At 29.6% G+C, this 17,585-nt stretch overlaps 1 protein-coding gene across 1 annotated transcript; it reads right to left on the bottom strand.

Annotated features, from left to right (window-relative positions):
- Positions 1-3,047: 3,047 nt before the first annotated feature.
- On the bottom strand, positions 3,048-16,058 carry LOC126769035 (ras-related and estrogen-regulated growth inhibitor-like protein). The gene is made up of 6 exons (XM_050487573.1): positions 15,795-16,058; positions 6,741-6,797; positions 6,063-6,139; positions 5,773-5,954; positions 4,377-4,563; positions 3,048-4,067 (listed from the first exon to the last, which is right to left on the bottom strand). Exons 1-6 carry the CDS (start codon positions 15,856-15,858, stop codon positions 3,999-4,001), a joined length of 636 nt encoding a protein of 211 aa, XP_050343530.1. The 5' UTR covers positions 15,859-16,058; the 3' UTR covers positions 3,048-3,998.
- Between the last annotated feature and the right edge of the window lie 1,527 nt (positions 16,059-17,585).

Here is a 17,585-nt window from a genome sequence, read left to right as displayed (position 1 = left end):
TATAAAATGATGGATATGATTATTTCTTTCGCCGTTTCTTCCAATCAGCTTATTTTCTTATACGAAACGGTGGTATCTACCTCGTCAATAACTTCTACATTGAATAAAAGAACTTAAATTTCAATAAAAAAAACAACCTGTTACGTATCTTGATATACATTGTGATATGTAAAATTTATTTTTATGTGTAATGTATGTATTACAAATTTGAATAACAATTTGATACAAGTAGTAAGAGAAGTATTTTGGCGTTTTATAATGAAACAAAGAGCCATAAAAAAATTCTCTTCATACAGGAAAATCTACAGCATTGCGGTCAAAGTCTTATTATAAGTTCCATATTTCTATTATAACCGTGTTAATCGCCGAATAATTTTAACAGTATTTGTTTCTTAAGAAAGTTGTTGATCAAAGGTATACAGTTGAGGAAGGTCAAAAGTGAGTACATTCATAAATTTCAAATGATTTATTCGATTGTATTCATTGCAGCTGTAAGCCTTTTAAAATTTATTTATGGTCACTGAAATGCCATAAAGCGTTTAAGTTATTACAAGAATCATACGTTAACGGTTCATATGTTTGAATTAAAAACAATTAATTCTCACATTAAATTCAATAAATAATTTTATGAATTTCTATCTTTATTATTTTTTAAAAAAATAATTAAACTATTTCTTGAGATATTTCGTTTAAATTTTCATTTCTTCTCTTAAATATTTTTATAAGCAGTTACACTTTTTTTTTTTCTAGATATAAGACAAGAACAATGCCTTCAACTTTGTATATTGATTACGTAAGTACATACTATAATCACATAAATTATGGGCATCATTAATAAACCCCTGGAAAGAGATTGAGCCTAACTAAAAGTCATAAACGTGAAGGCAACGTAAAGGAAGGTTGGTAAGGCAAATGCCTTTACTTTAACCAAAAGTATGTCGATTTTCATTGATTGAAGAGGCCAATTTAAACAATTAATTGCCATTTATCAATTATTGTAAAATGCAATTGTTTTTTAGATATTTAGCATAATTAAAAACAGGGGTTTAATTTAAGCCGAATGGATATGATAAAAAATAACGATAAATTTTTATATTTTTTGAGTGTAAATTTTATAAGTGTTTGCATAAATTCATATATTCACATTTTCTTTTGGATGAATTATAGTTGTTTAAAGCTTTTTAAGCACTTAAGTGTTTGTAAAATTAAATCTCTTTATTGACAAGTGAAAGGCGTCAAAGTACATAATTGCTATTAAAATAGCGTACTAATAAACTACTAACATTATTGTAAATGTTATAATCAATACAGAAAATAATAATAAATCTCTTCTATTATAGAGAACGGTTTAGAATCGATGTCATCACGCAGCACGCAGTTACGGATTGCTGAATATATATGGTTTTAAGATATTTATTTTCCATAAAAAGACAACGTCACTTACATGGAAACAAAAAATTAAAGTAATACTTAGTGACCGTAATCTATAACGAGTTATTACTTTTTTATTTACCCATTTAATGTATGTACTTCTAAAGTACAGTTTTGAATAATATGTTCCAATGCTTTAGGATATATTTAATCTTTTAGGATTATAAGAAGCTTAGAAGAATTTTATTTACTTGATATTTATGGTCAAAGTAAAAACTACTACCGGCTCGGATAATAAAATACCCTGAGCCGAGATAAAAAGGCGAAGGAAACTTTAAATTTTGGATAAAACAAAGATATAGCTACGAGGCTACCCTTTCATATTACGATGATTTTCTTCACCATGGGACATGAAATGAACGGTAACCGTAAATTCATACGCACAAGATTAAGATTTTCTATTTACTAAGACATTTCGGTTCTTACCTTTTCATCAAGCGACAACTTGATTTTAAAAAACTTCAAATCTTCAATTAGATGCAGTTTTAAAAATATATCAACTTAATTATTCTGACGTACAAATTGTAAGCTTTTTTCAAACTACTATAGTATTTATTTCAGAAAAAAATACTACAGACGAAAAGGCTATATTTTCGAAAAAGTATTCCCACTACAATAAAATAAAAAAAACGTTGGATTTTTCCGCGTTACTCGACTTAAAATGAAAGTAAATATAAACACGATATAAATACACGACGTATAGTTATCGATGGATTACAAACATATATATGATAAGCCATACGTTATTATTGGATACGTTTAAAATCATTTAATTCAAAGTCCAATTCTATGTGATATTTTATAATATGAAATAATTTACTCACGTATATTTATCACTTCATTAAATTAAGAATAACACATCGTTAAATACAAACGGACAAATAAACTTTTCAAATAAAGCTACTGAATTGTTGACATAGGCTTATTTTATATTATACATACCTACTACACATAAACCTGTAGGTATTTGTGCCAAAAAGCAAGACGTATCTTAAATCGGTAGTCAAAAAGAAATAAAAAATTAGATAAACGTCTGTGTATTATTTATTTGATGTCTGTAATGTGGCCGTGACGATGAGGATCATACAGGAGTCAGAACACGTAAATAATAAAACAAAAAAGTTTTGCCAGTATCGCCAGTATTTCAAACTTCTAATGCACATATGTATTTTCTTGGTAGTAGAGCTATGTTCAAGCATGTCAATAATAAATAATTAGTATTGTTGTGTAATGCGTTCTAACAACTAGGCCATCTCAGCTTTTTTGTTATGTTCCGCTTTTGGCCGGAGTAACTACAAGTACCAAGAATATTACATCTTAGTTCCTAGTGTTGGTAACGCACTAGCGATGTAAGAGATGGTTAATATTTCTTACAGTGTCAATATGTATGTGCTGGTAATGGTAATGGTCAAACCATTAGATGGCCCATTTGGCCGTCCTAGATTTTATATTAAAAAAAAAAATAAACTTGTACGTAGGAATGCAACAATACTTATTTTTTGACAGTTTTAATCATAATAAAAATTTACTTATAATATCATCTCGTTAAATACAAATAAAACAGCAAATGTAATGCAAATATTTTATTTAAGTTTTCAATTCATTTAAATTAAAGGTTTTAATAAAAAAAAATATCTAATATCAAATTACAATGCTTAGGTAGGTATTAATTATTACTAGGCTGTTTCTGGTCCATATTAAAAATTGAGAGACAGATTCTTATCATTAATAGGTCATAAAGGAAAATACAAGCTAATTATAGGTGGGTCAAACTTATAGATTAAAAAACTATTTAAAGTAGAATAAATTCATATTTATTATTTTGTAAAACCTGTTACAGAATATATGTCAAAAACATATTACTAAGACTTTGAATGAAGTAAAGTTACGAAACAGTAATGAATCAAAAACTGTTTAAAGTAGTTATAGTGAAATAAACACGACAATAAAAAACTTCTGAAATATGAATGAACTTGATAATATAATAACTTTTAAAGACTAACAATAAACCTTCAAATCTCCCAAAAATGAAACGGTCAATGATAAGTGCGCTAAAAACACTAAATGTCATTGATAAGGCAAGAGCAGTTCACAATAAAAACTAAGAATTATGTTCGAAATTGTACCCTGCATGTTAAGTAAAAATTTATGTATAATTCAAAAACCTTTAACAATATGAAAATATTTGTAATTGACAAAAATTTAAAAACACCTTAAAGTTCTGGTGTTTAATTAGGAGCAATACAATATTGCAATGTGTCCCATCAATGAGATGTAAAATGTCATAGTAAAATCTCATTATAAGGAAAATTCTCTTAAAATATTTAAGAATAACTTACATCATGGGTAACATTTTCGACAGTGTCGTATACAATTACATAGAAAACAAAGAGTATATTAATTCGCTAAAACCATTAAGTCAGCATTCAATGCTACTTTCCTTTCCAACTTCAAGTCAACCAAGACTTCAGTCCATGACTCCGTCAGAAGCCTTTTCGCGACTTGCGGAAAGACAACAAACCCCTTCGAGGAGTAAACGAGACCAAAAGTTTAATCGTTTTGATAAATCATATGCTGAGCGATGGTCGTTTCTTTCTTACGCTTTTGTTACTCAAGCCGAGGATTGTACCAATTACCTGCGTAAAGAGATAACATAGTAATTATACGTTAATTTAATGATTTTTTTAAATGTTTTGATTGCCTATTAAAAATATAGACTAATCGGTGTGTTCTACATTGTCGAACGATATACATAAATTAAATTTGGCCTGAATCAGACCGCTTGCGAAATGTCACAGTATAATTTAATTGACTGCCTAGACTGTTTGTAAAAATATTAGTCATTATTTTCCATGTTGAATTTTAATAAATTTACAACAAACTAATTTTTTAACGCATAACGCATTTTTTTACTAATTATGTAACTATTTTTGTTAAAATAGTACCTTTGATACAGAATAAGCAGCAAGCTTGCGACGTGGAGTAGGCAAGAGCATGGCAAGCGCTCGCGCCTCCCGCAACAATGCGTGGAAAGCAAGCGCGGCGCCCGCGCACGATTCCGCCGCTGACACTTCATAAAACTGACACCCAAATCTCAATGACATTTCTTGTCCTTCTTCTGTCTTCACAACTCTATTTAAATAAAAATAATAAATTACACATAAAAATATCGATACTTAAAAATGTCGTACATAAATAATTACTTAAGAATATTTCTTTCAATATTATATTACAAATTATGTAATCAAATGTAAATCGTCGAAAATTAAAATAACGTAGGTACATAATAAAGTAGTGTAACGTAACCTTACACTTTAAAAAAGCTTAAAATACTTCATTAAGTTCTAAACTATCAGTATCATATTTTTAAAAGTTTGCTAATATAATAACACCTTATTTTCAACTTTCATTTTTTGTCACACTGCGTCAATAACGTTATGTGCTTATTTAGAACGGTGTGTTTATAATTCTTGGTATTGAGCTACCATCACAGAAATGCAAGAAAGCGGCGCCACTATTCTTTAACCATTCACATAGCCCGTCGGTCGCTATGTAATACTACACAGTTCAAGTAAAAGTGGTATAACTACATAATAATGTCCCATAATAGCTATATTCTTCCAACCGTACTTGCATTTCATAATATTTACATGTATATCAAGTTGCGCCTTGTTACTCCACGGATGGAAATTTCTAAATGTTTCTAGTTAAGTAAATAATTTGCGTCTTGTTGGCAAATATTTACAAATAGTTTTTTGCTTCGTTACGTCGTAATAATTTAAATATAAGATGGAATAAAATTATCAACTTTGACTATTTATTTTGAATTATATTAATATAAATATTTAAACTACATCATAATTGTCAACGTCAATATGTATCTGTCATAAATTTAACTGCCTCGTTAGTCTAGTGGCTAATATATAAGGCTGCTGATTTCGACATCGTAAATTTAAATCCCAGACACTAACAGTAACATTACATTGGGATTTTCTGTCAAGAAAATTACAGTAGCAGCCCGGAGTTTGGAAGTTTGAAGCGTCACACTTTCGTGCTTCGGAAACTACGTGAAGTCATTGGTCAGTTTTGTCTCTGGTGGATCGCTAACCCAATGGATTATGAGTATGACGGATTTGAGAATGCAATTGTATGGCGCACACATGTAATATCTGCAGCTATAATTATAATATTTTTCTGTGCAGTAAATAGAATATATCAATGATGAAAAATTTTTTATAAAAATGATAACATAGTGGTACAACCGACAACGTAATACTGTTTTTGTTTCTCAACACTGTCAAATCTGTTCACAATATATTCCAATAAGTATTAATATCTTACCTGGCGTGCTCCAAGTCTCTCTTATTCCCAAGGAGAGTGACAGCAGAACATCCAGGTAGTCTAGTCCGTTCCAGGAGTGCTAGCAACTCAGCCGCAGCTAGAAATGAGCGTCGATCACACACAGAGTAAACTACTGCAAAAGCGTCACCCCAGCGAAGGTGCTCTGCTAAACAGCCCCGTTTCTGTTGATATAATAAAATAAATTGTTATAAGTTGATATAATTATGTATTTATCATCAATTAAAAAGGAAAATATAACTTATTTCTGTAAAAAAAAAAGTAATACTCACTGCACATCCACAAGTATCTAAAATCTCAACCTCTGATGTGACACCATCAAAAGCGACTCGATGCTGATATAAGAAATCTAAAAAAAAAACATTTTTTTAAATAAGCTAAGTAGTTAATGATATACGTATTATAATTATTTCGCAAAGTCTTATAACAGAATAACATTTTCGCAAGCGACCTTGTTGTGAAACATAAAAAGACCATAGTATTAATCACGGGATTGTAAAGGGAAAGGTTGTGATGTAACCTGCCGGGAATTTTAAATTTCCACGCAATCTTCTGAAAAGTCATTGTCCGAGTTAGTGGCGCCGGTCTCATCCAGCCTTGGCTACCGCTGATACACTTGCCAATTTCGCAAATAAACTATTGGCATCTGAAGCTTGGCAGAGTGTAAGGACTTATGTTCAGAAACAATTTGATACCTACCATTGATACTTCTTTGCAACTTTGAACGTAAAAAAGTTACATGATATTTTATACTCGGTCTGTACTTGATCTAATAAAGTCATAATAGTTCGAAGTCAATATTTTAACGGTAGAATTAAGGATAAGTTTTTATATACTTTTATTTATTTACCTTTTTACTTTTAAAAAATATAGGGATTTTTAAATAATAATATAAATATTACTTATATAATTATGGTAAGTTATTTTTTTATTAATAAAAATTAACTTACCACCAGTCGAACTATATTCTCCTATGTATCTTTTTGTAAGATAGCGAACCACCACAGCTGTAACAAAAAACAAACTTAATGAATATGTATAATGTATGTAATGTATGTGTGTACATATGTATATTCATATTAATTGTATTTTAAATCATTTTATTGGATATAGTAGCAAATTAAATGCAAGTTTGAAACAGAGAAAGCAATTAGCAACTTATTGGTAAAAGGTGCTACAAAAGTTTATTCTTGAATAAATTTATAGCTACAAGCCTCAATTAGAGGGAAAGCAGACAAAGGACTCATTAACACGAATGGTTAAATTGACTAATCCGATATAAAACGATGTCTAATACAATTGACAAGTCAATAATGTTATCCCATAATATTTGATACTAGATATATTATTTGACATCTGGTTGGTCTTATGGATAATTCTAATGGTACAAATCTGTAGATCCTGGTTTCGAGTATATGGCTAGGATTTTACTGTCAATAAATTGTCAGTAGCAGCCCAGAGATAGGAAATTGGCATTTACTTTCCCGTGACTCCGACAGTTCGTGACACGTGTCGGATTTCCGTCATTTCTGGAGTACACCTGTGCTTGTGCACTATAATGTATCTTGCGAACTCAGACTAACTACTATGGACTAGTCCACTGTGGTCGAAATTCGGTCAGAAATACATTATGACTATTATCTGACACGACAAAAATTATAACAAAGACGTAATTTCATCATTTAAATTAAAAGATATTTTGTTAACCTAACAAAGATAGTATGCAACATTATTGGACTGTTACGATGTTGTTATTTTAAATTAGTATCAAGAATATTGATTAGACTAAATTAATAAAATACGACACCAAAAAGTAATAGCTGGTTAATGTCCACATATTCAACCACGATACTCCGATAGGGTTGTGGCTGGTGGGTACGTTAGAATTCATGCAGATTCCTTATGATGTTTACCTTCATCGAATTATAAAAACAAAGTAGGTACATGAAAACTTAGTGGTGCTATCCCGGGCTTGTCTTCGCATCTTGGATCTTAAGTATGTTTATTATATCAAGAATTAACCCTTAAATATGTTGAAAAATTTAAGTCTTATAAAAGATAATAGTTGCTGTGTCATTCACGAATTCTTTATTCATTAGTTAACAAATACGTTTTAAATGTGGCTAAAGGCACCATGTCTCAATACTAAAAATGATAACAATACGTCAATTGCAGTTAACTCTTGTATCGAAACAGTTGCTGCAATAGAGTTGGATAAGGAAAATAAATTCTTCACCTAATCCTTTCATTACGGCACGTCAGTATTATCATCTTTGCTTGCTCCGCTTACATTTTGATCACGATAAATAATTGCAAACAAAATTAAGATTTGTTGTTCAATAGAAACTAGATAAAGAAAAGACAGATCTAGACAATCTATGATTCGTAGATCAATGAAAAGGAAGGAATTTTTTTTGGCTCGGTATACGGTGAACTTTTTTATATGTAACATTTGAGAAATCGTTGTCTTTTATGTTATATTTGTATATAAAGTTAACAAATGACTTCTTTGAAATTGCAAAAATGTTGAAACACACATTTAATAAATTCTATTAGAATATAACTTTAGAACAATTTCAATCAATTCAGCCCCATGTATATTATCTCCAATATTAAATTTTATCGGAATAACCTCGAAACCACATTAGCACAATAATGTTGTTACTTAATTTTTTAATTTAATTTAAAAAAAACAACACTAGACCAACGAGGCAGTCGTTGGTCTAGTGGCGTAATAGTAGTCATCAATGATATTATATGAACAAAGTCATATGAAATAGTCACAAGATGATATTTGCCCATATAAACGTTGTTTAGTTTGTTTTTTTTTTTCTCTTTCTGTCATAATGAACTTATGAATAATTTGGCTATAACTTATCAATAAAAGAAGAAGATACCGCATAGCTTAACTTATCATCACCCAAATAATATGAATATGAATAATAAGCGGCTGTTAAGTTTTAATAAAACATATCTTAAATACAAACCAAAAATTATAATAATTATATTAATCGAATTCGCACAACAATAAATGAAACTAGTTACATGGAAGGTAAATCGAAACTTGTTCAGATATTTTTGCCTTATTAAAATTATAGCAACAAATTATAATTGGATTTTATTTTAAAAGTAAGATAATGAATTAATCAAAGTTTCGTAAAAGTAATATATTACAATCAAACAACTTGTCTTGTTATCAAAACATGCAAAATAAACTTCAACTTGATCTGAAAGACCAATTAAACTAACAAGCACTTTCACTGCTGATAAGCGTCAGTTCAAGGTAACCAAATAATATTTTTTAAGCGAAGGAAAATATGTGCGAAAATTAATATTTTTATATTGATGTTTTTTGTTAATCTTAAGTCCAATAGTTATATTTCGCCCGAGATAATTATTTTTTTCTCAATTCAACAGTATAATCTTAATTGAACAAAAAAATAGAACATAAATGAAAATACTAACGTAGACTATCATGTGAAGGGAATCATGAAAATCGTATTAATTCCCAGAACACACCGGAATGGTAACGGTAACGAGGTCTATAACGGTATCACGTGAAACAAGGCGAATTTAAGTGATCATGTTTACTGAATACGGTAAACGGTAGCTGAAGCTATACGTTAATTAAGAGAATCGGATGAGGTGATCGAGATGTAATCCCACATGTCTGCCTGCCACCTGTTAATTGGACCAAACTTTATTTAAATCATTATTGTTTCAGTTCTTAAAAAAAGGATTCGAATTAGCTTTCTCCCAAAACAGCACACGCGTGACCTACTAATTTTAAATTTCTCTGCCTGTAAATATTGACAGTGATATGTTTCTAAACAATGAAGTTTGACTGCATGACCTGGAAATCCAGAAATCTGAATGCTATTATTACACGTCAACTACGCATCAAAATTATAGACAATTAACTTTTAATAAAGCGCTGCTCATTCGTGATTAGGCACACTTCTTTTTCTTACGCTAGTAACATTTTTAAAACGATTCATCGTTGAGATTCTAACATTGAAAACAAATAAGTTCTTTGAATTTTCTCATTATATTTTTAGCATGTTGATCTGGTAAGCAACGTAACGTTAAATTATTTCACATGATATTTTGTAAAGTCGCCATCTGACGCGACGCACTAAATATCGCTTAAGATTAGGCGGATGAGTAAATGTGAGTTGTAGAGACGGGTGTCCCAGCAGACGGTCGGTAGGGTGACTCACGGCGTCTGTCAGTGGCCGGTGGCATGCGGCTGCGGCTACTATGGCATACTATAAATATAACTGCAACTGGCATTTGGACGTTCTCGATCTACGATCCCAAAACGCAATTTGCGAGTTTTATGTCGTGTACAATACACGGCCTCAATTTGATAACTATTTGTATCATGATATATGAAGTTAGAAATGGATCATCGGCATACTGTACTATTAGTTTATTTTATTAGACGTTAGTAAATTTTAGTACTTAAACTTTTATGAGCAGAAGAATATATTATATTACACTTATTATTAGCCTTGCGATTTCTTTAATTTAATTATATTGCATTTATTAATGATCAATATCTTGCTCAGGAAGTTTTATTTGAACTAATATTACATACTTTCGAAAATAGATAAGAATCATAATTAATAATACGATTTGACATATCGCTTTTGGAGGCAGATACTTTTCAAATGAATAGCATAAATTATATATAGTGACATGATATACGTATTTTTTTTTAAGTTTTATAGTAAATGTTAGCTTCAATTACGGATCGATTACATTTTTACGTTATAACATCGATTGCTTAAATTATAGCAAATATTTTAATTTAGAAGCAATATTAAACCGTGCGTAACGTTTCAAACAAATAAATTATTTGTATTGCCAGTATCGTGGGAAAAATTTGCTATCGCTAAATACTTTCAATCTTTGCAATAGTTACTTAATCGATGGCGACATCAGTCAAAGCATCTTATTCAATATATCTTAATTGTTATGTTAATGCGTTGAGTGTTTCCAAGACGACATCCGAATACAACTACGATAAATCAATTTCACTCGCTAGCTTTCGCTGACTTATTGTTTATACTTTCTATTGCATAGGCAACATTATTTATTATCGAATAGCAACATTTCACGGATTATTCAACAATTATGTTAGGCGATTTATTAATGGTTGTATGGACCTTAATTAATTCCATAACACTTATAACAATCGTATCACGTATATTGACGATGTATTTCGCAATGTGGATATTTTCATTTGATTGAATAAGCCACGATCTGTTCGTTTGTGGGAAGAGATAATGTTAATGTTTCATTCATATGGTCGTTAAGATAAATTACAAATATAATATATTCGATTCATCAATTGTTTCTTTTCTCTCTAAATGAGAAGGTGAATTGTCTTTACTTTCAAAATTACTTTCAAATTTGTGGCAGAGTATTTAACAACTTAATGTCTTTTCATTAATTAAATAATGCCAATGTTATTTACGCAACTGTTATAATAAATTTGTAGCTGAATCAATAAAATGAGACAATACTTTAAAATCGATTAAAAGGGTAAACTGTCGTTAAATTTGCCTTTTAATATAAACATTTTATTATAAATATTAATTTATAACTTTAGTGGTTAATTTATATCGACTTTATTATAATTAAAGTTTTTTTTTTTAATTTCTCACGGTACTCAACTCAAATAATAATGACATTTTGCAAATAAAAATATCAACCTAAATCCTATTGACAGTTTGTTCACGTCCACGTTATCATATCGATATCAATGTTTCACCCGTTAATTCTATTAAAACTTTTAGGTTACCTAGAATGCCCTGTTTGCTTAGATATTGTTACTTTAATACCTAATAAGGTTAGTATCACACGACACGGTATCTCAAAACACGAACATCTCCATCATATCTTCTCTTAATCCGTTGCAAATTATATTTTTTCCTTCCCTGCTTTCTCTTGTCTGCCTAACAGTAAAGTTTAATTGCAATCACAGATCTTTAAATCGTTAATTTAAACGCATCCGCTATACTCACAAATAAAAACGCATTTCATTTTTTTTAAATGACAAATTAATTTGTATTATCTATTAACTCCTTTTAAAAATAATAAAGCTACGAATCGTAGTGAAGAATTGTTAAGAAGTTAAATAAAATTTAATTTAAAATTAAATTTGTAAGATTATCTTAGCTCTTGAAATGATGCGTATAGAGGGGTCTATTTCGCGTAGGTATACATTTCATAGGACTTAGGAAGAACTCATGCTCATCAATACTAACTACAATAGGTATTATAATAAGTAGGTAGGAACAAAGTTAATTATACCATAAAGTATATTTTTTTGGCTGAAAATCGAGTGTCCCCCACGTGGGGTTGCTCGCCGGTCACCAAGACGCCTAATGCGCTCCGAAAATCGGAATACCCGCTAAAAAACCAGCGTCTTTTCGAGGAGCGCCACAGGATCGCTAGCGCATGCTACCGTGACGCTCTGAAAGGTAACTTAAAACTTTACTTTAAGACTCGCTTGATATGTTTTATAATATAAAGCAATATTTTATAATCACTACACAAAACTTACTTACTTATGACTAACCAAATATTTTGATAAAATATACATCTAATTAAATATTACTCGAAGCGTAAATTAATCAATCGTTACACATGTTACTCAATAAATCTAGCGTCTAGTCTTACGGAAGCGAAAATGTTTATGATACACACGAGTTTGCGATATTGAGCACATTTTTACCATTAATTGAGGTTAGACATTTAGAATATATTCATGAGTTACGTACAACTCTTAAGTTGTTTTTATTTGGGTGTTACCAAACTAAAAAATTATAAATTTTATGTCACTGCTTGTTCATCTGTTCTGATATTACAATCGCTTCTAAATTAACTTCCCGATAAGATAAGAAATAAATAAAGATAGAAACTTCAAATTTTAACATAAAATAGTCTGTTTGTTTGTTTGTTTGGTATATATTTTGCACACAAATTCAACTATTTTCCCAACGGGCTAAAGAGTTGAAAATGACAAGTGAAATCGTTATTTTACAAGATTAGATTAAATTTAAAGCCACCGCCGGTTCGGAATGTAGATTCTACCGAGAAGAACCGGCAAGAATAATTAGTATTTACTTTATTTCGATAATCAAATTACATAGATGGTTAAATACAATTGAATTATTATTTATCCTGCATGAAAATCAACGATTACTAACTCTACAAATTTTATCCGTAAAATTTCACAAACGTTACACATACACTACGTTTTAAAAACGAACTAAGAAGTATAAAATAATTGTTCCTATTCCTATACTGATTCATAATTATGTGTTTTGAAAATGTGTGATAGTTTATTTTTATTACGTATGAGAATTCTTATAAGATTTAAAACAAAAACACATGCATTAGATAAAATAAATGATTGTTATTAAACTAGGTTTATTACGAATAGCTCACTTAGATTGTTAACAATTATATTCCACTGATACTGATATGATAATATCAAATGCTCTGTAGAGTTTGATTTATGTATTATTATTTATTAGTATGATATAAGTACCCGTAATTTACTTTTTTTTTTGTATTGAGTCTTTCAAGAAGTCTAAACCAATTAACATGAAACTACACGTCACGAACTTTTTAATTTTAGGATAGACATGGATTACGTCTTATTTCGTTCATATAGCTTATTATATCAACGTCATAAAAATATCAGTTATTTTGTGGAAAGCTACGAGTACGGAGTAATATGAATTCGGAGAAATTTTCCTAAAATAACTAACCTTATAGTATACCTTATAGGTTATATTTTTTAAATATGATCATAACGGTATATTTAACTTTACTGTTTTATTAAATTGGATTTAACCCCCAGACTTCTCGCGTCCAATGATTTTTAAAAAAACTAATAATATTGACACAGTCCGATACTTTCATTACTTATGTCGTGAACATACAGAAATTTAATAGAACTATTATATACGTGTATATATAATGGTAAATGTTTCTGAAACACAGTTACCTAGTTCAAGAGTTTTAGGCTTATGTAATTTGCATAACTGTTTTTTACCATCATATTTATGCTTTTTACATAGTAAACGTACATTTTAAATAAATAACTAACTGTACACGTTACTGCAATAACTACATTACCAGTGTCCTCATTATTTTTAATATAGGTATACCAAACTTTCGGTTTGTTTTTAATGTTCTATAAATATTCTATTAAAATTAATATTCTATATTATAAGTCAAGAAAATTACAACGAAAGGCGGTTGATATGAAAATATTTATTACACAACCGCCTTTTTAAAATCGAAAGTCTGAATAGATAATATTATCACAAAAACGAGGCAAATTCCACGCATGTATCGTAAAATTGCAAAAACTTTCTATTATATTATTTAATGTGTAATATTAAATACTAAAACATTTTAATTATTATAAAATTTATAATTTGAATTAGAGTGTCTGTATAATATAATTAATAATAAACTTAATATAATATATTATTAGTCAATCATTTTAATAACTGGTTTATCACGGCGAGTTTATAAACTCGAATCAGTTTCGATATCGAATCATTTTTGATACGCTTAAATCTAGTTTTCAGTAATTGATTATTACTTTAATTGGTCACATAAACTAAAACAAGCAAATCATTTTCGTACTGTGAAAACCGGTAGCTGAAGTTTAAAATCCATGAGTCAACGGTCTATGTATACTTGGTATAATAAACTCGTCGCCCCCTCAATGCGTTGATGTTTAATAATATCCCAAAACCCGAAGTGATATAATATGACTGCTAGGCCCGCATTCCTAGTGTTAATCGTTCTATTTTATAGGCCTTAGTACCCTTGTGCCACTCCGATTTACGCTTGAATGGTGCAATTTTTTTTTTAAATAAGACAATGTTCATTCCAGCGAGGAATCTCTCACTTCCCAATTAAATAACGCTTCGTTGAAGCGAAACCACAGGTAATTTTTTATCTTATTTTTACACCACAATTTAATTTTAATTAGAAAAAGTGTGCACAACAATAAAATAATAAATAAATAATATTTTTTACATTAAAATATGGTATATTTTTGTTGAAAACATTTTTAAATTATTATATCAATATCGCAAAGGGATAACAAATACAAAATTGCATTATAGCGCCACATTTAGTTTGCATTGCTCATTGTTTTTAAATCATAACAAATATTTACTATCTTGTTTACACAGCGATAATTCTATGGAATTAGCCGCCAGCCTATTGACACAATACTTCCTATCACAGGTATACGAGACATCAACTGACTGATAAGAATAACCCAGTGAACATTGAAGCATGCAGCGGCAACAAAGGTTGCTTTAAATAATATTGTTAATGTTAAATTAATATACAACTTTGTTTTGAACTCATGTAATTATTTTGAATTATTATATAAAGTAATTTATTATGGTGGCTTATCTGATATGATTTCAAATTATCAAGCGTTTAGTTAAATATATTATTAACATTTAATCAAAATCATGACTCCGTATGAGCGGAGTTGAAAGACAACTTAAACTTATATTTAAAACTTATTTAGCTGTTAGAAGCAACAAAAGGAAATACCATTATTTACATAAATTAAGAAATACATATAAGTAAGAAACTTGGATATATTTCCGATGCCACTGAACGAAAGACTTTAATTACTATTATTATTTACTAATTTAATTAATTACTAAAAACCTTAACAATCTGTTATTATGATGCTATTAAATTACATGTGTTTGATCCCAAAATAAATCAAAGCACCTTTCCCAGGCCATTAGAGGTAATTGATTTCGGCATCCTGACCAGGATCAGACAACAAAAAATAGTTTAAGGCGAGATTCTGAGGAGCGTCATTAAACTTATATTACCCGTCAAATCAATATACAAAAACGAACGACATCAGGAAGTCGTGATTATTCCATCAATATAAAGCAGCTTTTCTCTTAAATATATTTAGTAAAGGGACTCACCCGATTTACCGCAGCGTGCGCTGCCGAGGACCACCACTCTTATTCGATTAACTGTCATCTTCATTTGTCTTTAATCACTGCACTGTGGAATGTCTCAATGTGTCATTTAACGCGACTGTGATCAATAAATTTCAATATTTCTAAACGGATAGAACACGATCGTGTTGGCGCCAATCAGCTGTTGAAAGATGGCCGACGCACGCGCGCACAACGCACCTGCTAGTGAGCGACTGCAGCGACAAACCGAATTAGCGCATAGCGCAGTCGCAATACAATCATCACCACCTATCGAGTGAAAAGTAAATTATTTGAATAATATTTACTCTTAACTGTCACATACTTTACTTATATGTATTAAATTAACGAACACGATTAAGTACTCTCATTAATTGGTGATAACCAATGAAAATAAAATTAAAGAAAGTTGAAACTGTTAAGATGTAAAAATACTATGAAATATAATATATCAATTTTATAACATATTACTTCTTATATTTTTTAATCCTTTTAACGGCACTTTAATTGCTTAACATTAAATCTCTCAGAAGGAACATTAAGGCACACAAAAACTTATAAAAATGTAACATAAAAAATAGATCACGCAAAAAGTTTACAGTCCGTCCGTCACTGCGTCTTTAAAAACATTAATCTCGATAAGAACTCAATTAGCCAAATTAAAAATACAAATAATATTTGTGACAAGTTTGTCAGCAGACATTACGGTTATATTGAGCAGTGAGTGAACTTAATCCAGACGAATCTATGCCAATCTTCAATAAATAGCGTGCCTGCTCAATGGAAAAACGATAACGGTTTATCTTTGTCTTCAATACAAAATAATAATGTATTTTACTGTTTCGATATTATAATTATACATTATACGTGATTTACTGATATATTGTCTACTAGTCTTAGTTTTTTCAAATTATTTGTCTTTGTCAAATTATTCTCAATGTGGATGAAACAGCCTGGAGTTAGGAAGTAGGCAGTGTTCAACTCGTGTGTCTCGGAAAGCATATAAAGTCGTTGGTATAAATTTCAATGTACTTAAACTTTTATTTATATAACAGAATTGTAGTTTTTCTCATAATTAATACTCGTAGTTTCCAATACGGATATCTTTAAAAACGAGTTCTTGCAATAGTTTTTTTAAAACAAACATTTTACTTACCACAGTAATAAGAGACTTCTCTTTGTTCCGTGAAATTAAATACAAGTTAATGAAATAATTTTTAACCACAAATCCAAAATAAAATATTATAAATAAGAAAAGGACCGTCAAAAGAGAATGTTTTGTTTTATTTTAATAAGATCACTAAAGTAGTTTGCAGTGAAAGAATTTTAACAAGTTCTTTTAAACATTTTCTACTGTTCGGCCATTCTTTACGAGATCCTAATAGGTATCCAAAAATGTGACTCAAATATATTATGGTAATATAGAATCACATAAAATATACCTGTATTTAGTTTTACAATATTCTACCAAATGCCAATTCTGTTAATATTCGTAAGAATATTTTTTATTTTTCTGAACATTTTAATGCGAGATTACTAGTACTAGGTAAATTTATTGTTATGATGTTTAACTATAATATCGTCTATTAATTATACACATCAATATGTACGTAAAGTAGTGATTTTAGGTAAATGTGGTCCTGTCTGTTTAATATTAGTATGAATATATATATATATATATCTTACCGTTAAGGTACCGCAAGATATATATTCGCTAGATCGTTTTTTCTTCGACATGCTTTAGAAAATTGATCACGACGAAAATCTTTTATTTTA

Source organism: Nymphalis io, chromosome 6, assembly GCF_905147045.1.
Source record: "Nymphalis io chromosome 6, ilAglIoxx1.1, whole genome shotgun sequence".
NCBI lineage: Eukaryota > Metazoa > Arthropoda > Insecta > Lepidoptera > Nymphalidae > Nymphalis > Nymphalis io.
The sequence above is the reverse complement of the archived record's forward strand: the minus strand, read 5'-3'. Positions and strand labels throughout refer to the sequence as shown.